This window comes from Lactuca sativa, chromosome 2 (genome assembly GCF_002870075.4).
Source record: "Lactuca sativa cultivar Salinas chromosome 2, Lsat_Salinas_v11, whole genome shotgun sequence".
Classification (NCBI taxonomy): domain Eukaryota; kingdom Viridiplantae; phylum Streptophyta; class Magnoliopsida; order Asterales; family Asteraceae; genus Lactuca; species Lactuca sativa.
In genome coordinates this window covers 186,012,730-186,038,714 of record NC_056624.2, presented here as the reverse complement: position 1 = coordinate 186,038,714, position 25,985 = coordinate 186,012,730, and the positions used below count along the sequence as shown (strand labels likewise).

Here is a 25,985-nt window from a genome sequence, read left to right as displayed (position 1 = left end):
CCACAACAACTTTATGTAGAGATATCAGGCTTATCTCACACTTTAATTTTGACGCTTATTTTTTTCTTTATTAATTATACATTTATAATTAAATAATAAGCACATAAATACAAATAATTCACATAATACTCAAATATTTCATCTTTATTACTTCAAAAAGAGTTACTAGTTGACCTAGACTATTACATTGTCAAAAATACTTAGCCCCAAAACCCGGGCGTTACACCAATGCTCCAAATCATTGCTGATTCAGCATCATCAAGCAAATATGTGAGATCATTAAGGGTCATGTCGTGATCTGTCATCAGGGAGTGACTGAAGAACCAAGTCAACAGCCAGCTACCTCGAGACTTCGACACCCGACTCTCCCGACTTGTCAATATGGGACTTAATCTCCAAGACCTAAGCACATATAGACTTTGTTTGCCAATAGGGATTGAGTGACTTAGAACTTATTAGGTATTGAAACTTGTGGGATAGGGAGATTTATTGGAGGAGGTGGAGGAAGTGAAGTATGATTTCCAGTCCCACTAATGCACAACAAAGGGATTGATATTTCACCTTGGTTGCCATTTGGGATATCATCTTCATTAGGAAGCTTGTTCCTAAAGATTTGGGAAGACCATAGCTGTCTAAACTAGACATCTATAATGGGAGAAATTCATGTTAGTTGATTTAAAGTCCTTAATATAACACCCAATATGAAATATTAAGGCTAGGACCCAACAACCTATTTATAACTGGAAGAGGGATTCCGTAATCCAAATTATAAAATAGTTGAAGGTAGGTAAATGACGATTTACCAATTTCCACCATAAAAACAAAATATAATTAAGTTTTTAATTGGATTTGAAACTCCTAGATCTTTTGAGATACATTGAACTTTCAATGGCATGTTTGAATCTCGATTATGCCCTCTCAAGTTTGTGACTGGGATGCCAAGGATCACAAACAAGGTGTGAATAACCATACAAATTGACTTGGTACCCTTAACTTTATCACCTAATCGATGTGACGGTTAGCCACATAGCTCCACCAATCTATAAAAAGGTTAAGTTACCCCTTGCCACACTTACTAGTCCTTGTTAGTGTGCCGATTAACCACACATGCTCCACTAACGACTTGGTAAGGTACAAAGTGTAATTTTATGGGTTAGCACCAAATTCACATTTTCCTAAAGTAACTAAGATTGGGAATTATTAAGGTATAGTTACTTTATAATTTCATTATACTTTTAATGAGGATTAAGGTCCTATCCTACCTTTTTCGGCTAACGACCCACCACCAGTAAAGGAAGCGGTGGGTGAGAGTGGACACCCATTAAATGCCATTTTATAGGCAGTAAACTTATACCCCCCTTATAGACCGGCTTCGTGAATGAGGCCTACTAATGGTAAGATTGACTTATTCTTATACATATCTATATAATTAAAATTATAATAATAGTATAAGGGTGTATTTTAAACATTTAAAATACTTGGTGGTTTAATCTATTAATTAAACTATACTCTTAATTTAATTTAACTTAAACCATGTCTTTATGGAGTTATTAACTCTTTTAATTAAACACTTTAACTAATTTAATGAAGTCCATAAAGTTTGATTTTTTTTAACTTTTAAAAAAAAGATTTAATTTGGAATTAATGTGTAAGACTTTACAAATTCCAAAACTTGAGGGCAAGATTTGAAACTATTCCAAGTCTCTTGAATTTGTAACTTATGAGTTTTAATGGTTCATAAAAATGAAAACTCTTCATTTTATGAAACCTCTTTAGTTCTTTAATCAGAATTTAAAGAAGTGACTTTTGGTTATCCATAACTTGAGGACAAGTTATGGACACCATCATTGCCATTAAGATCATGAATTAAACACACATGGAGGTTACACATAATTCCTATGATTTTCTAAAAATCATAAGAACACAAATTCATGTCAAGCAATTTCAAGAAATCATATAAACATATACAATACTTGAAAATTGATAAAAGTCATGTAAAATGGGTTAACATAATCATTATCATTTTGAAAAACAGATTTTAGAAGTCCAAAACAGATTGGGATAATGATTTTAATCCATTTCCAGCAACTAATATTCATATCAACAATTTCAAGAATCATAAATAAACCATATAAAACTTGAAAATTTGATAATAACCATTTATTTGGATGAGAATAAACATTACCATAACATCAAAATCAAGTTTTAAGAACAAAAACACTTTGTGGTAATGATTCTAATCCAAAACATGCCAAAAACAAATTTTTTTTCCACTGAACAGTCACCACCTCGTGGTAAACTGGCAGATTCCAAAAAAACGATTTTTCTTGCAAATTGCATCAAGTATACAGAAAACAATCCTAGGCTCTGATACCACTGATGGGTTTTGAGCATTCTAACACTTCCTAAGTGTACATGCAACCCTAATAACCTTGAATCTATGTTTTCTCTATATACATGCAAATTTCTTTTTCAAGGTTATTTCCTAACTAGCATGGCATGGGGATTACATAAAACATAAAAACTAGTAGAAATACATACCTTGTTGTTGCTTGGATTCCTTCAAGACTTTGTGAGCCTAGCACCCCAAATGTCGTGCCTCAAATGCTTCACACAACACCAAAAAACTTGGAATAACTTGAGAGAATACTTCTTACACTTGAAAATCGGTTATGCCCTCTCTAGAAACACTCTAGTGCTGATTTTGCATGCTATAGGATTTCTTTTATAGTGTGTCATAATTAGGAGTTACAAATGTAAACCCTAATTGTCATGACTCTTCGTTTCTCATGACCCATGGGTTTGTAACTCCCATGGACTATCCATGGAGCTCCATATGGTTATAACCAACCCCATAAACCATGGATCATTAATCCACCATAAAAGAATTGATGATTGTCATAATCAACCCTATATATTTAATTAGTCTCACTTTGATCACCAAATTAATACTAGATTAATACTTGATCAATACTAATTAAATAATATTATTATTAATATATTAGAACTTATAATATATTAATAATCACAAGTTTACTTCTCTCATTTTGTCTATCCAAGTATTGCAATGCCATGCAACCCAAATGGACCATGCCGGGTCGGGTCAAGTACATACCAAATAAAGTTATAAACTTAGACACTATATCCAACATCTTACTCTTGCACATTTAAATTGGTAGTTATGATGTTTTGGATAAAACAAAGACCAACTAAGATCAATTACATGAAGTGTTATCTTGATAAGAATACGCACCAACTCTTGAATATTTGTTTGTCAAGGAAAGTTGCTTGATAGAGAATCTTATATGTCAAGAGGTTAGTGGGAGTCTTAAATAGACTTGAATAGTTTAAGGAACTAGTCAATAATAAACCTATCGCTAATCACTAGCACACGACTTGAGGTTGATAACATATCATGTTGACATATTCTTATTTTTGGGCCCATTCCAGTTAAGTTGACTATGCATGTGAGTCTTATGAGTCCTCATTTGACTGCATAAGGCAAAGCACCCTGATTAGTGAAAGTACATTGATCAATGTAGGTGAACTGATCAATAAATTGGAAGCAATGGTAGGCCCTTGTGCTACCGGATGGCAATAAATTAAGAATAAGCAAGTTCAGTCCATATGAGTTTGAATTTGTCATAAACCTTGTCTTATGATAGTGGTCGGAAATGACGAATTCAAATGGACAGGAACATATACACCATAAAATCTAAGTGGTAAGAGTTTTCTCTGTACTTCATGAAAATGATTGTGAGGAAACACTTTCACGGGTAGATTTTAAAGGATTAGAGTAAGTAGTTGTGATAATTGCGTTCTCAAATTCAAGTATGATTACGACATCCCTTTTCATAGTTCGAATTGTGAGAAATGACAATTAGTTTAAACATTCGGGACTTATTGCTATAAGTTCTGAAAAGGTTTAGACACACACATGAGCTATCTAATCAAAGGTGTATGAGCTTGAGAAGTCTAGACGAATACTTATCGAAGCTTCGCGTATCAGCAATATGAACTTTGGTAAGAAAGTCAATAAGTGTTGATTTCTAGAAGTCTAGCTTATTTCTGAGTACATGTCAAAGCTAGTGGGAGCATAATTGTTATGTTGGTAAGAACATAATTATTATGCTAGTGGGAGCATAATTATTATGTTAAGTGTTGCAAGTTAGAAATATTATTTAGGAAACAAAGTTTTAATTTGCAAAGTTGCAGAGGTTGAAAAGTTGTTTCACTATATTAAAATTTAAGGGAGAGGGCAATCATACTTCATTTCGAAGCTAAAAGCTTAGATTGAAATTTTAATGGGACTTAGTCATGGATATATATGAATATAATGTTGAAATATTTCAACATAGGAAATTCTATATATGGAAATATTATAGTAAGAGACTAGTCTAGTATCATGTCTTTATGTAAGACAATTATGAATTGTATCCCATAAGCTTCGGGTATAGGATCGATTGCATATGCTATAATATTCGGTTGTTCTGATTTTTCCAAATGCTTAGCGCATTAAGAGGGAAAAAAGGTCAGAATTGGATACGACTAAAGTTGTTAAACGACTGTCGAGGACAATCTAAGGTTTACCAAAGGTTGATTGCTTGTGGACAGTTAGAAGTATAGTAATGGATGGACCATATTGATATAATTATGAATATATAAGACTCTATTAAGAATAGATTGTTATATGGAAATTATGGAAATGTTTCCATAATGAGAGTTGGATATTAAGAATCTATATGTAGATTATAAACTTTTATGCAAGAAGGATGTTCAAGGAATGTACCTTGAATGTGAGACTTCATCTCTATGGAATTTTTCTGTAACAAGTGTCCCCAATAATGTTTTGTAATATCATTAGCAAAGTCTATGTGGCTTTGGTTCCTTGACATTACAAAAGGAACATTGCATGTAAGTTTAGATTTAACAAGATTCTCATAGTGACAAGAATTTGGTATTGTTACATTGAGGATTTGGATTTGTGAAATGAGCATCATTGGAAATGTGTTCAATTGATCTATTTCACAAAGTAAGGACTATAAATAAACATAGTGTGCATGCTTGGATCATAGGATGACTATTGTTTTAATTCAAGTATTAAGTCAATTGTTCGAAACATTATACAATGAATAAAGTCTAATCAATATGGTGATTAAATAATAAGTGTTTTATTTATATTAATTCGACTGTAGATTGTCTAAGTGTTTAGACATAGCAAAAGTTTGTTGCAATGTTCATGAGTACTCCTGAAATAAGATTTGAGTATTGGATTAAACCCACACTCATCTGAATCACTTCATGGATTTTATCACGAGTGATTGTGAGACAATAATATCTTATATTCTTGAAATGAAGACATATGAGTTGTTGTTTATGAGTCGGTTGCACATTGATAATACGTAAAGACATCTTATAAAGCATATTGTTGTGTGTGATTTAATGAGTAAATAGTACAAGCATATGAGTCGAAGTTTATCCGTTCCTTTTACCCAAAGTGGGATAAAAGCGATATATGTGGGCCCCTCGATGATTTAGTGATGACACCCTAAGCGCTTGGCCAAGCCTGGACTAAGTTGATGTGTTCAATTGTAGTATGTTGTCAGACGTCATAAATAAGAAAACGGGAAACAACACATGAACATAGAGGATGATTATAATCCATGTCCCATGTCCGTATGATATCTTGTAGAATGGAGGAATATTTGATCCCTTATCTAAAGGACGCGTTTTTGATAAGATCAGAGTTTGACAACGACTTTTGAAAGCTACGATTGCTAATCAAATTCTGAAGTCGTACTTGCAAATATAGTTATTAGACTTATCCAAGTGGGAGACCGTTGGATTAGGTGTCTAAGCCCATAAGTATATTTGGTATGTACTTGATTTGATTATGAGCATGGTCCTTTTGGGTTGCCTTCACTTATGCAACTTAATAGGATGACAAGTGGAAAGATAGTAAGATTTATTATATGACTAATAAATTGGTATTCAAAATGATTTTATTAATATATTATTTGGAAATCATATTATTAATTGGTAATTAACCAGAAATTAACCTAGTATTAATTTTGGGATTAAAGGAACTGATTAATAATTGAGGGACTGTTCTACAAATCATTAATAGTTGCAGAATTAGGCTGATGGACTCCATAGAGTTGAGTGGACGAAATCCTAAGGGGGAAGCCCTATAGATTTCGTCAAAGGGCTTTAAGGAGGGAGTCCATGGGCTGCTTGTTGCCTAAGAAAGGTATTAGGATTTCTACTTGAAAACCATAGCAACCACAACTATTTAAAGACCCTCTAGTTGGTATTTTCAGCTTTAAGCATTCTAAGAAGAACACTCGCAGATTTTCCTTACCTCTCCAAGTTATCCTTTGCATAGAGTGTTTGTGACTCCATTGGAGGTGCAACACTTGAGGCATTAGGCTTTCAGAAGTCAAGATCAATCAATGATTTGTACTTGTTATTACAACATAACAAGAGAGATAACATCTGAACCCTAATTTATGTGTCAATTTTGGAAATTGTATGCTAGTCATAGGGTTATTGCTTTGGAGTTTGTATTTGCATGTTCAATAGAGAAAAACTTAGATCCAAAGCAATTAGGGTTGTATGTATACCATATGATTGTTGTAGTGCTAAAAACCCATCATTTATGACACACAATGCTTGCCATTAAAGATTGTTTTTGTAGTAGTGATTCTGAAATGATATTTTGGAATAAAAATTCAATATATATATATATATATATATATATATATATATATATATATATATATATTGTTTTTAGTATTGTTAAATACCATGTATTAGTCTGAAGACCAATTTGCTTGAATGTTATTAAAAAGAGTGAGTTTAACGGACGAATAAATTGTATTCTATTTACAAGAGTCTTTCAGAATTGCGCCTGTAAAAGGTAAAACCGAATTAAAAAAAATTTGTAATAAATATTTTATTGTATTTTCATAGTAATATGTTAAAATGATGATGTAATTTTGTTATGCAAATAAAAAACCAAGATGTCGAGTTAGAAAAAAAAACCATGAAAGACACCTATAAAATTAAGAATGAAATCAGAAAGTGTGTTAAAATTTAAATTGAAAACAGATAGAACTCCGAAAAAGGGACCGTGGTAAGTTTAGACAAACCTATTATTATAGACTAACTGCGAATTTATAACTTTTGTTATGGATACATCTTTGCAACGTGGTTTTAATTTTGTATACGTTTATGCAAGTTGACAAGCACCTCGCCTGCATCATGACTTAGCCGACAAAATGTTTGTTGAAAATCAAATATAGTATATGATTTGCATGCATGGAAGTATAAATGTTCTAATTGTCTGTTTCCACCAGTTTTTGTTCGTAAATACATGAACACAATTTTACAACAATAACCATGATAATAATTAAAGAATACTTGACCTATGCAATAACTAATGACATATATTGGTTATGAACGACGCTTCCCTGCCCTCTCAGAGAGCTTTCTTCAACATCATCAAGAAACAGGTACAAGAGTCAACATTATTTGTCACGTCAAATGCTATAGACACAACTTGGTTGCTTCTGTCCATATCAATCGCTAAAAACATTGTTTTTAGGTAGTCATCTCGTAGACGAATACTACCTCAACGATGACAGGAAACAAGCAACCTATGGATGCATGAAAATGTATTTCTTTTGGGAAAACAAACCAATTAGTTATATAAACGTTATAAATTTTAAAGAAACAATTAAAATATGACACAAAATAATTTTACCACAGATCCAATATCCACGAGACAAAGTGGAAACGATCCATCGCATCTATTTTGATGTTGATATATCTATAAGAGTTGGTCCGCTGAAGGTTTTTTAGGTAAACAGACAGGTTGGTAAATCTTTCTTCGCAGTCACCGTCTGAGAAACTCATATTGAAGTAGTTATAACAAATAATTACGAATGATTCAAAGTAAGTGACTAACTACATGAGATACCATTTATATATTGGACGGAAAAAAATGTTTTCTAGAATCCGAAACATGTGTCCGTGATTCCGTAATGTCACGTCTATGTACGATGTTGACTACTGCATTCCAGAATTGCTCTGTCCGTCCGGAATGTACAAATATATACTCCATAATAAAAGCTTCCGGAATGAACACTACTACTCTGGAATGCTATGTTCCGGAGATTGTAGTCATTTAAAAAAAAATATAACTTACTTATTATTATTAAAATAATTATTTATATTTAGATTATAAATATATAATTATGTATTAGAACTTTCACGGATATATAGATGTTAAATTAGCATTCACTTATAATATCCTCTCATAAGCATAGTTTTTGAATGGATTTTTTTTAAACATGAATCACGAAAAAAATAATTTAATTACTTGTAGATTACGAATTCGATATGACATGATTTTCTTTGGTTGAATTTACGCCTTGTTCCCGAGTTTTTTTATAAATTTATTATAGGAAAGAGAAAGAAAATTTTGACGGAAAGAAAGGGAGGTGAATGAAAATATTCATTATTCCGTGTTCCCGAGTTCGAAGGAAATGAAAGGAAAATTTTAAGTTTTTGTATTCCCGAGTTAGGATGAAAGAAAAATAAAACTTAAAATTTTCCTTCCCTTCGCTTTCTTCACAAATCCGCCCAATTTGGGAGGAAAATTTGGAAGGAAAATATGACTCCAAAATCTTTCCCCTCCCCTCACTTTCGATTCATTAATGAAATTCGGGAACACGATTTTTCTTCTACACCCCTCACTTTTCCACTGTTTCCTCCAATTTCTCTCCTTAATTAGAACTCGGGAACACTACGGTTAAATTCATTCCATAATTGTTAATTTCATTTTAAATAATAGGATGATGGGTATGGAGGATACACATAATAAATAAATTAAATCTAGAGAGGGAGAGAGAGTGGGGGGCCAGTTTTATTTGTTTCTCTAGAGAGAGAAGCTTAGAAATAGATAAAGAATTTGAGGGGCTAGGTGGGCGGGAGGGGGAGAGAGACACACAGAAGGGGAAATGGGAAGAGCTTTTGTGTATGTGATACTTGGTGGAGGCGTCGCCGCCGGTTACGCAGCTCTTGAATTCACCAAAAAAGGCGTCTCACATGGGGAACTCTGCATCATCTCCGAAGAACCTGTAATTTTCCATCTTCGTTATCATCGAATTTCTTAGTTCACAACTGTGCCAACTTTAATCTACTCTTTCCATTTTCGTCTGCGGAATACGTTGAAATCATTGATCATCTCTCGTTTGTTAATTTTGGTCGCTGTTGTTCGGTTTACACTTTTGCACGCCAAGTGTTCGCCGTTTTGCCTCATGTGCTTGCTTGCGTCCTTGCTTGTGCTTGAATAATCATTAATGATTTGACTATTTGCTTGATTGTGGGAACTTAAAGTTTGCACACGTAACTGCGATTTTCCTATAAAAGCTATTACATGTCTATTTGTTTGTGGATTTTAATGACTATTGGATTAATGGATCGCTTTTTCCTTTCGGAACCTAACATGCGTATACCATAATTTCATGTAACTTTAAATGATGGATGAAGTGAATTTCAATTCAATCCTTAAGCTGATTCATTACAGTTGCACTTGCAAGAAATCAGTGAATTATTGATGAAATCTCTCCCTAGCTTGAATTATGTTTGAGAGAAAAATCCACATAATCTGATTGTTCTTGATACACATCTTTATTATCTACAGGTGGCTCCTTATGAGAGACCTGCACTCAGCAAAGGCTTTCTACTTCCAGAAGGTACCCCCTTCCTACAAAATTCATTATTTAATCTCAGATTTTAGTTTCCCTTATTTCGAATCAATACATATTCCAAGATTGATCTCATGCTTTTGGGGTCATTTATTGTCTCATCGTTTTCCTGTCTGACTTTGTTATGTTCTGTACTTGTTGTTCTTCACAGCTCCTGCACGCCTCCCTGCATTTCATACCTGTGTAGGTGCCAATGAAGAGAGGTTAACACCAAAGTGGTACAAGGAACATGGTATTAACCATTGAACACAAATCATTTTCTGGCATAAAATTTATTTATTTTGTATGGTTGGATCTTTCTTTCTTTAATTGATATTTGATAATGAAAACATAATACACAAAATGGTTGGATCTTTCTTTCTGTAAGTCTGTAACAAGTAACAAACATGTAAATTTGATGATCTTTAAATTCAATAAGATACTGTAAGAAATTAAATGGTGATGTTTTTTCAAGTGGTTGCTCATATTTGGTGTTGTAAAAAATCTTCAGGAATTGAACTGATTTTGGGTACTCGGGTAAAGTCTGCTGATGTGAGACGCAAGACACTTCTGACTGCAACAGGAGAAACCATCAGCTACAAATTTCTCATCATTGCAACAGGTGCCCGGGTACTGAAACTGGTCATTTATTTATAAACCTTCAATAAAAAGATTTTCAAAACAAGAATTTGATAAGTTACTTGTTGGATTTTATTATATATAGGCTTTGAGGCTTGAAGAGTTTGGTGTAAGTGGATCAGATGCTGAAAATGTATGTTATCTCCGTGATGTGGCTGATGCAACCAGACTTGTTGATGTCATGCAAAAATCTACTGGCGGAAACGCGGTGGTGATTGGTGGTGGTTACATCGGAATGGAATGTGCTGCTTCCTTGGTCATAAACAAGATAAATGTCTCAATGGTGTTCCCTGAGCCACATTGCAGTAAGCAGCTCTAATCCACCTTTCATATCTTAATATGAAGTCTTTTACAATCCTTTTTTTTTTTTTGTAGTGGGTCGACTATTCACCCCCAAGATTGCAAGTTACTATGAAGAATTTTACAAATCTAAGGGCATAAATTTTGTCAAAGGCACAGTTCTTTCGTCATTTGTTTTCAACGCAGAAGGGAAGGTAAAATGTAAAATTAATGCTACATTTTTTTTTCTTTTTAGCAATTTTTTTTATCAATTTGAGTGTTAAAAACTATGTACAGGTTACTGGAGTTAATCTCAAGGATGGAAGTTATCTTCCTGCAGATTTGGTAGTGGTCGGAATCGGAATCCGTCCAAATACAAGCCTCTTTGAAGGTCAACTCACTTTAGAGAAAGGCGGAATCAAAGTCAACAGCCGATTACAAACAAGCAACACCTCGGTGTATGCAGTCGGTGACGTGGCATCATTTCCGGTCAAAACTTTCGGTGAAATCCGACGACTCGAGCATGTGGACGCTGCCCGGAAATCTGCCCGACATGCTGTTTCCGCGATAATGGAACCGGAAAAGACGCCAGAATTCGATTACTTACCATTCTTCTATTCCCGCGTCTTCTCATTGTCATGGCAGTTTTACGGGGATAATACAGGGGAAGCTGTGTATTTTGGTGATTTTTCAGGGACTAGTTTCGGTGCGTATTGGGTGAATAAAGGTCAATTAGTTGGGTCTTTTCTTGAAGGTGGAAGTAAAGAAGAGTATGAGGCTATTGCGAATGTGACTAGGGTTAAACCGGAGATTGAGGATTTGAGTGAGCTTGAGAGACAAGGTCTTGGGTTTGCGGTGGCAGTGAGTCAGCAACCGGTGGTGGTGCCGCCTGTGGATGTGGGTAGGTCGGGTTCGTTGGTGGTTTTGGAGAAAGCGGTGTATCCGTGGCATGCAACGGCTGGGGTTGTTGTGGCGGCATCGATAGCGGCGTTTGCTTATTGGTATGGGAGGAGACGCCGCCGCTGGTGAGGAATGAGGAATGTGGTTTGATTGATTGTGGCGTTGTTGTGCAATTTGATTAGAAGGAAAAAAAACAAGTATTCATACACGAAGACTTGATAAAACTTTATAGTGTAGTAACTTATATTCTTATTCTATTTTATATACCATGTGCACAACTGTTTAATCGGTGGATTGGATCTTTAGGCTATAGGGAGTCAGGCGCGGGGAGAGTCTCGCTAGCACTCGCCAGGCTGCGTGTGGCTCGTGCTAGGGGGCTGGCCACCGGGGATACACCATTATTTCAGCAAGAGGGGAGAGAGAGAGAGCAAGGCTTGAATTTGATTGGTGCTTGGAATCTTAGACTTTGACTAGATTTTTAAACCACATTTGACCATTTTTCGAACTAAAAAAAACCTTTTTTTTTTTTTTTTTTTTTTAATAAAAGAAGTAGCCGTTTTAACTCTAAAAATTCAAAATTTCAAATTATAATCCAATAATAATTATAAATAAACAATGCAATTCCAATCTCAACTCATGCCATTTTACCAAAACCAACCCAAAACTAATTTCCAATCCTAACCTATACCCCATCCAAATTCCGAACTTTATCCATTTGAGACGGTTCAAGAAACCTAATTCTTTTCCTAACACCAACCTCAAACTAATTCTCAATCCGAACTACGCCACCTAATCGATGAGTTAACCGATTCTTCCGATAAAAAGACCCGTTGAAAAGCCAGAAGTTGGCCCCAAACGAAAAAAAAAAAAAAGCAAAGACAAAATGCCAAGGATGGACGGATAAAGAAGAGAAGTCATTGACGCAAGAATGACTAGTTTTATCGGAGGATCTGGCGATTGGGGGTGACCAAAATTCGACAACCTTTAAATTTGGAGTTTGGAAAAGTTTTTGTACCCCGAATGAATAGGAGTACTGCATTACTAGGTAAGTGTACTCAAAATGGAGGACCGCTAACAAAATTCAATGAAGTTCAACGACATCTACATGAACGCAACGCACAACCTGCAAATAAGTGCAAATGAGGTGAATGTCATAGCAAAATGTCGTCAAATTTACAAGGCAAAAATCAGAAAAGCTTTTGCAAATGAGGCGTTTTGGGGAGTTGTGATGACCAAACCATAATGATTGAATCTAAAAAGTGTTGATTTTGTGGGTATGTCCAAACGAAACAGAAACTTCGAGTCAACCCATAGTCAATCTTATGATGTGCATATATGGATTGACCTCAACAATGAAGATCCATATGAAGCTCCAACTCGTATATGGGATGAGATCACGAGACAAAACAAGAAGAAAGCTAAAAAGAGTTCAAAGTTCATCGTGTGAAATTGAGGAGATAAGGACTGACATCCAAGTGTTAGACACTAAGCTTGACAAATATATGGAATTGAGAAAGAAAAGAGAAATGAACTGTACGTTAAAGTTTTTCTTAAAAAAACAAAGAACTTGTCTGAGGATGATTGTCGAATTTTCAACAATGCAAGGACGAAGATTACTAAACAATATCAGTTGGATAAATAGTAATATTTTTATGTCTTAAATATAGTTTTAATTTATGTTTTAAGTCGAATAGTAAGTCATGTTTTAGGTATTAAGCTGTGTTTTAGGTATTAGGTCAAGTTTTTAGGAAGTAAGTCATGTTTTAATCTATTAATCATACTTTATGTTTTAATTTATCATAACCATTTTTTATTTAGTATTATGTGTTTGTGTTTTAAAAAAATATAATTTATGTAATATAAAATGTTTGTGTATTAAAAAATATAGTTTATTTAAATTTGAAAAAAAAAATCAAAAATTGTTAGTGTTACAGCAGGCTTTATGAATTGCTAAGAAAAAAAGTCATGCGAGATGACAGTGTTTGACTTTGTTTTTAAAGCAACTTATTGACTTTTTGGAAAAACCATAAATTTTTTGTTTTTTGAAAAATGTTATTTTTTTACTTGAAAAATTGGTTTACTAAACACCTTTTTCAGTTATTAATTTTTTGAAAAACAATAACTTAATAAATCATTTTAAAAAACACTTCAAAATTATACCTCTTTGAATTGTGTTTCCACTTCCCATCCAAAATGGTGGAGGCGACTCTTTGATTTTTAATTTGGCTGCGATAAATATCGGAAAAATTCCCAACCTCATTCAAAGTAACTTTTCTGTTTTTATACGAATAATTTATTTATCGCCACAAGTTCAAGTAAACGTTTAATAGATCAAATAATAAAAAAACACTTTGATGTATCTGTGACTTCGTGAGCACTGAGCATGTCCTTTTTTTTTTCTTTTTCTTGCTTCCATGGTTCACGTTTGCTTGAGTTTGTTTCCTACTATGAATAGTTCAAATAAAACTTTATTGACATACTAAACATGTTGGGCATTTGGTCTAGTGGTATGATTCTCGCTTTGGGTGCGAGAGGTCCCGAGTTCGATTCTCGGAATGCCCCGTTTTAAAGTTTTTTTTTCCATCTTTCACCAAATCATAAGTTAATAGAGTAAAGTGCAGAATTTAATGCCCCTTTTTAAAGTTTTTTTTTCCATCTTTCACCAAATCATAAGTTAATAGAGTAAAGTGCAGAATTTTACAGCTAATTTGCATTAAGTACAACTTTTTTGAGGACAAATCATTGGATGCAACACTCCAACAAATAAATATAGGATGTTTGGATTTCTGTACACGGCTTGCCTTGCATGAGCAGCATCGACTGTTCTGTACATTTTGTATTATTTGAGAAAACAATTGTTTTGATACATGAGCCATGAGGTGGGATATTCAAGTACCCGAGACTTGTTTAAAAATAATTAACTTTGAATTGACTTGCACCAAATTGGATATCTTTAGTGAGATTATTCTAGAAATTATCCAAAATACTAGTTTCTTCCTGATTACAACCTAACTTGGCATGCCATATGGTTGTTGACATGGTTATTTGTGCCTCAAAGTAAAAAAGACAAGAAAAGAGTACTGATATGTTTTAGACATGTGATCTCAAAAGAAAGAAGACGAATGCTCTACAACCAGAACAATATATTTTTGTGGAAAATCATTATTAATATATTATCCTTTACGCCTTGGTCTAGTGGGGGAGCCATTGCCTTCATCTTGAGGTTACGAAGTTGAAACATAACATCACACCTTTTTTTATGTTTTTACTTTCAGACCAAAAAATGATAAAAACCATATGGCACACCATATCAGGTTGCAACAATGTTTTGTTATATTTGAATTTTTGTTAGATAAATGAATATAATCATTAAAATGATAGAATTTGGTGTAATACCAATAGAAAATATAAACTTAGAGAACTTTCCAATAATAAGTGTAAACCAGTGTTGTAAAAATTCCGACTAGGGCCCGATTAATCTTTGATTAATCCCTAGGCGCTACTCGACCGATAAAAGAACACCTATCGATTAATCCGTACATACACAATGAGTGAAATAGTAGAACCTGATGAAATTTTAACACTTTGAAGAAGTTATATCTCAATAGAAACTATTTGAGTTATAATTAGTGTTGTATTAATTAAATTAACCTATTTTGTTATGATATTAGTGGTATTTATGAACTTTTATATGATATTAGTCATATTTAATTTTTAAAAATTCAACAAATTAGCAATTAATGGTCCCTGATTAATCCTCCGATTAATCTCCGCCTAGCCGATTAATCCCTTAACCCTAGTCCACCGACTAGCTAACGTCAAACGATTTTTACAACCTTACTTAATACTATTTTCTTGCCAATAGAACTTTCCAACCAAGGCTTTAAATGTAGAAATTTTGAAATGAAGGGTATCTTTGTCAATCTGTTTTAAGATCAGGGTCTTCTATATTAATTTATCGAGAAATAACTCGACTTCTCTCTACCGTTTATCTAAAATCAACCAAACTTCTCTATCCTCTTATCCTATCTCTCCATTCGTTCCCCAGTCCCCTCTTGCAGTCTCTCCCGAGCTCTGCTCTAATGGCGTCTTCTACTCTCTCTACAATTACTTTGCGCTCCTTCTCTTATCCTTCCTACGCTGCCACCACTCAAGCTGCATCTCCCGCAGCCTTTTCCCCCAAACAAACCCTAGAATTCCCCCTCCGAACCCCTAAACTCTCCCACCGATCGACATTTCTCCGCCCCGTTGCCGCCGTTGCCGAGGGGAAGGTTGTAGAGCTAGGCGATGAAATTTCGAACCTAACCCTTGCAGATGCACAAAAGCTAGTTGAGTACCTCCAAGACAAGCTTGGAGTCACCGCCGCCTCCTTTGCTCCTGCTGCGGTTGTTGCCGCACCTGGCGCTGGAGCTGAAGCACCTGCTGCCGTGGAGGAGAAGACGGAGTTCGATGTTGTGATTGATGAGGTTCCTAGTAACGCGAGGATTGCGACGATTAAAGCCGTTAGAGCTTTAACGAGTCTGGCGCTTAAGGAGGCCAAAGAGCTTATTGAAGGACTTCCGAAGAAATTCAAGGAAGGAATATCGAGAGATGAAGCAGAAGAGGCTAAGAAACAACTTGAAGAAGCTGGCGCAAAAATTTCGATTGTTTAGATCACGAATTTGTGGTAACTTTTCCTTTTTCATGTTTGCCTAATGCAATGTGTTATTAGTTCTTGAGTTTTGTAGTTGAAATTTATCATATTACGATTTCATGCCTTAATTTACTCTCGATACTATCTCCTATTCTTCATTTTCTCTGTTAAATCCGATGATATTAAATATTAATACCTCCTGTAACTGATTCATCCGAAGCTTTTGCTATATGTTCTTACGATTCTCCAAAGTATCTATTATGATGAACATTACGAGATAGCAAAAAAAAAAAAAAACAAAAAAATCTTAAGAAATTCCATGATTCCTGTTTCTATGAATCAGAAGATATACTCTGCTCTTTAAGTCATCTTTTTCAGGAATCTCATTGCATCTGTAACTTGTTTTCAATTTTTCAATGTGTCTCATTTCTCCAAGCGACCATAAATAAAAATGATGCCTTCGTGTGTACTTGCATCAAGTAAGTGTTTATATTGGCTGAAAGGTGAAACAAGTAAATATGACATGGTTGATATGAGTAACAAATTGCTTTGCTGAAAAGGATTTTAAAAATGAGATTTTTTTAAAGAAAGTAATACAGGAAGAAGAAAGAAGAAGAATCACAATGATAATATTTTTTCTATTACATATTTTTTAATGGTGAAACAACGAGGATATTATGTGGAATTATGGATCTAGCAATAATAGAAGATGAAAGCAATACACAATCGATGAAATGCTACTAATTTTGATTATGAACTGAATAAGCATATATAAACATGTAGGATTAGAGGGAACCAAAAGTGTCATTAACATAGTCATGTCATAGTACCCAAACCAGACCTACGTGTGTGCTTAACATAGTTGTGTCAATTTCCGACAATTGTTCAGTTTTCCTTGGACATCTAGAGTACCCGTTGGAGAGATCAACCACATGGGATGTTTGAAAGGCTACAATTGTGTTATAGAAGTCACTTAGACGCTTGATATCAACAATTTAATAGAAGTTGGCACTATTTTTTTTTTTCAATTCTAAGAAGTTAATGGCTCCTCAAATGGTCATTGAGAAGTTCATCGACAAGAATAACGTTAGTCTTTAGCGGATCAAGACGAGTGCTAAATGATGAGGGCAGGGGCGGACCTAGGGGTGGTCCACGGTGGCACCGACAACCCCTAAATTTTCCGGCCACAGTAGAAAAAATTTCGAAAAATTTCGAAATTTTTATTTTTTTCTACTACCGTGCAACCCTTAACTCCCCCGTGTAACCCCTACCGTAAAATCCTGCGTCCGCCCCTAGATGAGGGTTTCGGTAACAACTTGTCGATGGAAAACCCATAAATACGGATGAGACTAATCCCAACAACAAGAAGAGAAGGCTCATTTCACAATCATGTTGTCCCTTTCAGGCGAAATGGCGAAGTTATATATGAGGCTTTCGATGGAGAAAGTGCAATGAGTTTGTTGCTCAAACACAAGTTGCTCTATATGACAAAGCCCCTCACCAACATGTTATTAATCAAATCACACTTGTTTTTTCGTATGATAACTTTTTGAACTCATTTGTTGGGACAATCATCATGGATGGTGTTAGATCTAGCTTACAATATCGTAAGCTAAGGTACAAGGCATTGGGCAATGGATTACAGAGTCGAGAGTCGACCGACAAGGTTGAACATTTCAAGGTGGAACAAAGATTAGTTCGAAATTGTGAAAGTGAAGCAAAGAAGCGGAAGGTCAAGGTGTCACGATAGAGATCTAAACTGTCGAGGTGTTTGTCATTGAAGGGAGCGATTAGTCAAACAAAGGGAATCGGTCAAAACATTGATGTCAACAAAGGAGCATATTAAAGTGAATTGGACAAACATTTTGTCCTTTAGATGACATTAAACATCTAGTCATCATTGTAAGCAGTGTTGTAAAACTCGACCTACTTGGCCGATTACTTGGAATCAGGTATATGTCGAGACGATTATCTAAGAATCGGGCAAAAAACCGGAATTGGTAAAACTCGGTGGAAATCGGTCCAACTCGGTCAAGTTGCCCTACTCCTAAAACTCGGAAAAACTCAGTTAAATCGGTCAAACTTAAGATGAGCTTGAGACTTGTATGACTCCTTATGACTTAGGTACCAAAATTGGAACTTTTGATGATGTTATGACGACGTTCTAGACGACCTCACTTGTACGGGGGACTTGCAACTCTTTGTGTGGTACTTATGTGATGACTCAATTGTACCTAACTTTGTTTAAACGAGTATAATAAGTGTTTAGTGTGCTTTGTTCTATTTTTGCACAAACATAGATTCAATCATCATTTGTGAAATGTTTTGGACTTAGAGAATTTGTTTTAGATGCATGTCATGCATTCTGTTAACGTTGTTGTGTTAGAGTGTGACTTGAAATTTAGTGAAGATGCCAGAAAGACGGTTTGGAAGGGATAAGTTATTGTAGTAGGTTGATGGTCGTTAGGCCCAAAGCTCATTGCAGTATAGGCAGTATAGGCCTGTTTAGTTGTATATAGGCTCGATGCTATAGTTGTCGGGGTTTAGAATTATAAGTATTTGTAGCTAGAGATTCTATTGTAATCACTTTGAAAACATTCGAGTAATAGAAGAGTTCTCTGGTTCTTGTCCATGGACGGATGTCACATCAACCGAACCACATTAAGTATCTTTGTTGTTTTATTGCTTTCCTTGATTGTCTGTGTAGCATGTTGGTTGATATTTTTAAGATTTTATATTGTTTCTAACAATATATTTATCATTGAAATGTTTATTTTCTCAAATATTGAATTTTACTAATCTTGATGTGTTTTGTAACCTTTTACGGGTTTGCATTGTGTGTGGATTATACAAGTCATGCACCTTACAATGTCCCCAGATAATGCTCCTTAGGCTTTCCTAACCTAACATATTTATTTTAATATGTGTTCAGATTATGAGTTTTAAATGAAGATGAAAGGAGGGACAAGCTTTTGGAATTTGTAAAAGTCTTTATTACTTTATTATGATGTGTTAAGACATTACTTAACTTATGTCTCTTGATGTTATTGATAGATCCCCTACTTTTAAACTATTTAGCTATTAAACTGTTATGAAGTTGAACATTTAGGATCTTATATGTAATTTTGTTTTTCAAAAAGTCTAAAATCTTGAATTAAAGTCACTATTTCAAATAGCTCATACAAGGGATGTTTCCGCTTGGCTTATGGCCTATTGTATTGAGGTATTTATTTTATATAGGGATGTTTCTTTCTGTTTGTATTTGCAATCTCTAATCATTTACAAAAAAAAAAAAAAAAAACCTCAAGCGATGCTTCATAGAGCTTGAAAGTGTTTGATATCTTTAGCAAAGAAAATGAAAGGTACAAATTTGGAAGAACTCTGACCATGTTATAAATTGTGTGGGTGTTTGATATCTTTAGCTGGTTACCAATTTTATCCAAATATCGTTACAACGTCATTTTCAACAAGTCACGCTACTTTAAAACGCAACACTATACAAAGGCTTGTTATAATGCGTAAAGATTTACAAACATTGCTTGATCAATTTACTGGAAGAGTCGAGCGATATTTGGTCTATTCTTTTTAAAAACGGTACCTCATTTATTTGTATAATAGTGCATTGGGTCGATCCGAAAACATGGTTAATGCAATCAAGAATATTAACTTTCAAACATTTTCTTTTGATGGGAATTTTAACTGCTTTAGATTTATAAACAAAATTATGAATGTACCATACTATCATTAGATAATGCTAAAATGGACTTTAAATATAATATGAAGTGGTATTTTATTCTCTATTTTATAGAAGAATTTCATATATGCCTTTTATATATATATATATATATATATATATATATATATATATATATATATATATATATATATATATATATATATATTACGGAAAGAAACAATCATAGCCATTTATTTTGTAGATAAAAAAAAACATTTTTAAAATGCAAAATAATTGAAATTTTTTTATTTTTTTTAAATATTATTTTCGTCACTTTTTTATCCAAAAATAAATAAATAAATAAAATAAATAAAATAAAAAAATTACCGTTTTTTTGAAATATCTGTAAAATATTATAGTAGAATATTAGAATATTTTAGTAGAATATAAGAATATTTTATATATCTGACAAATGTACTAGAATACTAGAATACTAGAATACTAGAATATTCTAATATTCTAAAAATCACATTGGAATATTTGCAGAATATTATATTAGAAAATTTCACGTATTTTTCAAAAAAAAAAAAAAAAGACAAAATTGCAAAAATGGTCCCTGTGGTATGCATTTTTTTGGGGTTTTAGTCAAAACTCCGACTTTTTTGGATTAGTGGTCCTTTTAAGCTGGTTTCGTTGCAGATTTGGTCCCTCAGTAAACTGAAATGACTTAAATACCCTTGGGGTATTTATTTTCTATTTTTAAAATCACTTTTTAAATGTTTAATAATTATTTATTCATTTTAATAATTATAAACTGAGAGGACCCACCTCTCTCTCTCTCTCTCTTTGTGAGTTCTTCTTGCCTACTTCCGATACCAGAAGGGAGCAAAGCAAGATTGTAGGTTGCTGAATCACTTGGGCGCATAGTTCTTGGGTTGATAAAGATGGAGGTTGAAGGTGGTTATGAACACAAATGGAAGAACACAAAATGAACCTGGAAAAAAATCTATCAAAAACCACATCCCCATCTTTATACCTCAGGCACCATAATACTTTTCTGCGTTCATCTTCTTCAACATACACATAAATACAGACTTGCTGATCCAACATACACACACACAAAATGCAGCCATGGCGTGTTCGATCCCCTTTCTCAGGTTTTGATTCCAAACTTGCAGATATGAGCCTCTCATGATACCGTGTTCTCGATTCACCTTCGATTTTAGCTCTAATTCTCGTGACCCAATCGAGTTATGGGATGATTCAGCTTTGATTTTATTCAATGCAATCCTTTATTTATTTGATTCTATTAACCCTAAACCTATAAATGGAATGAAAACACACATACGAAATCGAATTTTCAGAAATCGGTTAGTCTTGAAGACCCATAATCCTTTTTCAGATTCAGACATTGATTTTTAGTTCCAGAACCAAACCCAAAATTTTGATTGTTCTTGAAGAGAAAACCCAGAAAATTTTGATTGTTCATCTTCATATAGCTTTCCACATTACCTGTTAATTGATTTCCAAAAAAGAAAAATTGATCCTACCGAAGAATGTGAACCCATTTGAATCGATTTCCAAAAAGAAAAACAAATCCAAATTGAGGCGTAAAGATGCAGAGAAAAGACGATGTATAACAATGGATTTTAGGGTAGAAACTATGCTCCTCTTGTTCTTGTTCGTGAGAGAGAGAGAGACCCTTTTTATTTTTTTAATTATTAAAATAAATAAATTAATATTAGATTTAAAAAAATAAATGAAAGAAAAATGAAAAATAAATACCCCAAGGGTATTACAATCATTTCACTATTCAGACGGACAAAAAACGCAACGAAACTAGCTCAAAATGACCACTAATCCAAAAAAGTCGGGGTTTGGACTAAAACCCTAAAAAAATGCATATCACAGGGACCAAATTTGCAGTTTTGTCAAAAAAAAAATGGTAATTTTTATTTTATTTTATTTTATTTTAGGTAAAGAAAATGACGAAAATAATAATTAACAAAAGAATTTTTTGATTTTTCCTTTTATTTTGCATTTTAAAATTATTTTTAGATTACGTCTCACGGTCTCACAAAATTAACATGATCTCAAATGAGCACACACACACACACACACACACACACACACATATATATATATATATATATATATATATATATATATATATATATATATATATATATATTGTAACACCCACCAAATTCATGAAAAGTTTAAACTTTTAAAAACATTCAAAATTATCATTATTTATAAACTGTTTCCAAAATAAGATTCATATAAGAGAAATCCCAAAATCGTGAAATAAAAACATATTTTTAGGCCTCAACTCGACGTGTTGAAAGTCTATGGGTCGCAGATATTTTTGGACCAACTCGACGAGTTGGAAAAGAAAACTCGACGTGTTGGTGGCTGAATATGAAACTCTAATTTTTAGGGTGTTGCACCCTATTTAAAGGCCTTAAGTCTCATTGCCGGCCTCCCTAATTGCCCCCTCTATCCAGAAACCCTAGCCTCGTGTTTTCTCTCCAATTTTTGAGTGTGTGTGAGCTTAAAGAGTGTTTCCTTAGTGTTCTCTTGAAGAAGCTTGAAGCTGGTGGGGCATAGCTTGAAGGGGAAGCTTTAGATCCAAAATCTTCTTGAGTTTAGCTGCTCTTTTGAGGTAAAATGTTGAAAACTTGCTCATCTATTGCTTAGATCTCTTCCTTGGAAGTTTAATGTCATTTTTGGGTTTGTTCTTGGTTTGAGCATGTCATGAAGTTATAACTTCAAATCTGGACGTTTTGTGGCCTCCTTGGGCTTAAAGTTTCAAGCTTTATCTAGATTTTGGCTTCCTTCATGTTCTAAGCCCCCTAATAAGCCTTCTTTGAGTATTTTAGCCTCTTGGTGTTATGTATGGATGTAAAGTTAGCAATTTTACGTGGTTTTTTAGCTTTTGGGTTCCAGATCTACATTCTTGAGCGTTAGAAGGGATGAAAAAGACTGAATGAGTTAAGCTGGGAAAACTCGAAGAGTTGTCATGACAACTCGATGAGTTGGATCGGGTTTTCACGCTTTTCTGGAAATTTTAGGAACTCGACGAGTTGTCTTGATAACTCGACGAGTTGGCTCTGGTTTTCCTCGTTTCTCTTAGTAGTGAAGAAGCTCGACGAGTTGGTATGTGCACTTGACGAGGTGGGTTAACATGGACTGTTGACCTTGACAATTGACTTTGACTATGACCAAGTTTGACTTTTGAGGGCATTCTGGGTATTTTGAGGCTTTGATGGGTTGGTATTTATGGTTGCAGGCTTTGATTCAAGAGCTGAGTTTCAGAGTTAGATCTTATCAGTTCAGCTGCTTGTGAGGTGAGTCTTCCTCACTATACTTTCGGGTTGAAGGCATCAAGGCCGGCCCATTGGTTTGATAACCTGATATTATTGATATGCTGATTACATTATAGTTATGCATGTTAGTCTTGCTATGCTAGTCTGATAGATCTGTAGGATTACCTGTGAATTGCTTGTTTATCTGTTTACGATATTATCTGTTATATGTATACATATTGTGTGGGTTGGATTAGGTTGTACTGCTTTGTGTTGTAGCCAAGAAACCCTAGAGTATGCTAGATATGAGCTGAGGGCCAGACAAGGCATGCCAAACTCATATTGAGGACTCATGAGCATTCCGGATACGAGTTCAAGGCCGGGCCGGGCATGCCAGACTCGTACTGAGGGCTTAAGGGTTCATTGAGATACCAACCGAGAACCTGATTTCACTTAGGAGCGCTAGAACCAATCAATTAGGAAGTTTCCTCCTCATGACTCGATCATTCATACCTACTTCCTTACCTAAATTCTAATTTCGGGACGAAATTCCCTTCAACAAGGGGATGATGTGACAACCCGAAATTTCCATTCTGAACAAACCATATGAAGCCAATAGAATTTAGAACAGTTATAGTGAAATTCCAGACTTTGGGTATAAGTTTGAGTATTTCAGGATTAGCACTTAAGGAGATATCAGGAGAGTGGATGCACTAGGGTTTTGTGCAACACTGTTATTCCAATACTCTAGGATATTAGAGTTCATTCCGGGAATAAAAATATTTTCTGCCAAAAATCCCAGGACTATATATATAGAAATCTGAACCAAAATAATTCATTAGTTACATTTCCAATTAGAGAAAAGCCAAAATTCTCTCTCACGGATCTTCGGGTTTTTATCCCAAATTGTGAGTACTTCTATCTAGTTATATTATATAGCTTAGATTGTGTTTAGAAACATCAAAATCATGTCAAAACACTAAGATATGTGAGTTTACCGCCCAAGAACACCTTGGGGAGTAAACTCCATTTTAAGGGCCGAAAGTGTCCCAATGTCCCTCAAAGCCTTGGAACTCAAACTAGAAGCCACCAATACATGTTTAGACCACCAAATCAATTAGAAACAAAGGGTGAAAGTGAGTTCACGGCCAAGGAAGTTCTTGGGCCGTGAACTCCATGTTTAGGTGCCAAAATGCCCTAAAAACCCTCCTTAAGCCAAGAGACTAAATTGGACATGTACCTAAATGAGTTTAGGACTAGATAACACACTTAGAACACCAAGAGTAAGGTGTTCAAAGCCCAAAAGGTTCTAGGACCATGAACTCCATAAAATGGTGCCAAATGGTGCCATAAACTCTTCTAAAGCCAAGTACAAAAGCCTAGTTTAGTTCCTAGTTAATTTAGGGACTTGAAAACACCATAAACATCCTCCCAAGGGAGATTACGGCCGTAATCTCCAAGGGATATGGTCCCAGGGCCGTAAACTCCTAAAAGGAGTTATATTATGCCCTAAACTCTTCAATAGACCAGGCCATTAAGTAGAAATGCTTATTAGGGCCTTATAGAGCATCAAACATCAAATGGTAACCTAAGTATGAGCTTACGGCTGTAAAATCATGAGTTTACGACTGTAAACTCATTTGGTAGTGTCATTAGGGTCGTGAACTCCCTTGTGGAGTTTTCCTTGAACCCTACACACAATAGCTTCCCCTACAAACACTTAGATGCAATCCTAGAGGCTAATAACACTTGATAAAGGTGTTTAGCATGTCTTAGGGTGTCTTGACTTGTTTATTAGTTGTTTATAGACTAATTTGTTAGATATATGTGAAATTATATGTTAACTAGGATCATAGAGTGTGTTCAAGACTTCACTTGACACCTAGCGGTCCTACCTCTTCAGTTCATCCGTATCGCCCACAACAGGTGAGTTCATACCCCTTAATCAATGTTTTAAACTGTTTTTAAATGTTTTATGGGGGGGGGATACAAGTAGAATCATGCTACTTATTATATCAATCACATGTGATTAATAAGCAGCATTCAAATGATTTACTACTCATTAGCCGTTTTACCAAACAGTTTCCTTCAAATGTTTTACATAAACACTTTATGTGTTTAAAACTCCTTATTACACTGTACATTTTACTCTGTATATTACATTTCAAACCTACTTTCAATTGTGTTTTCAAACAAAGGTTTCTTTATACTAAACCGTTTTATCAAACCCATGCCTTCAAAACTGATTTATAGATCGACATCAAGTCGATATTTTCTTAGAAAATATTTATGTTCAAAGGTTTTACAAAACTTATTTTATGATTTTATATTATAAATTGCATGCCTATATATGTATAATTATATAAGAAATGTTTAAAGGACTTAGGAAGGCTATCCACCCTATTTCCTTTTCCTCGATTTGGATGTGGTCTGGTGGGATATCGGGTACCGTCCGAAGGTCGTTTAAATATTAGTTATATATCATGTGTACATATATAGTCATAAAAGGTCTTTCCAGTTCATCCAATGCCCTTGAGTAGCAAGGGTATACATCCATGTTCATACGTACCAATTATATTACTAGTAAGCTACCATATGGGTAGTTTAGGAAGATACTAGAACTATTACTAGAACGCGATATCATACAATGAGCCAGTTCATTCATGAGTCAATACTTGCTAGATAGAATGAACATACATTACAGCTAGTACACACAGTACATTACTATACAATTACATGATTACGTTTACATAGAGATTCTGTTATAAGCATGCCTATATATGTATAGTCATATAAGT

At 34.4% G+C, this 25,985-nt stretch overlaps 2 protein-coding genes and 1 non-coding gene across 3 annotated transcripts; all 3 read left to right on the top strand.

Annotated features, from left to right (window-relative positions):
* The first annotated feature begins 8,922 nt into the window (after positions 1-8,922).
* On the top strand, positions 8,923-11,856 carry LOC111876422 (monodehydroascorbate reductase 4, peroxisomal). Its single transcript, XM_023872947.3, has 7 exons — positions 8,923-9,143; positions 9,710-9,761; positions 9,925-10,005; positions 10,264-10,382; positions 10,477-10,696; positions 10,767-10,885; positions 10,968-11,856. The coding sequence occupies exons 1-7, from the start codon at positions 9,024-9,026 to the stop codon at positions 11,697-11,699; spliced, it is 1,443 nt and encodes a 480-aa protein (XP_023728715.1). The 5' UTR covers positions 8,923-9,023; the 3' UTR covers positions 11,700-11,856.
* A 2,204-nt stretch (positions 11,857-14,060) lies between these two features.
* On the top strand, positions 14,061-14,132 carry TRNAP-UGG (transfer RNA proline (anticodon UGG)). Its single transcript has one exon. It is a non-coding gene; the product is annotated as a tRNA-Pro (tRNA).
* A 1,423-nt stretch (positions 14,133-15,555) lies between these two features.
* Positions 15,556-19,307, top strand: LOC111876423 (50S ribosomal protein L12, chloroplastic). The gene is made up of 2 exons (XM_023872948.3): positions 15,556-16,236; positions 19,136-19,307. Exon 1 carries the CDS (start codon positions 15,653-15,655, stop codon positions 16,220-16,222), a length of 570 nt encoding a protein of 189 aa, XP_023728716.1. The 5' UTR covers positions 15,556-15,652; the 3' UTR covers positions 16,223-16,236; positions 19,136-19,307.
* The last annotated feature ends 6,678 nt before the right edge of the window (positions 19,308-25,985 follow it).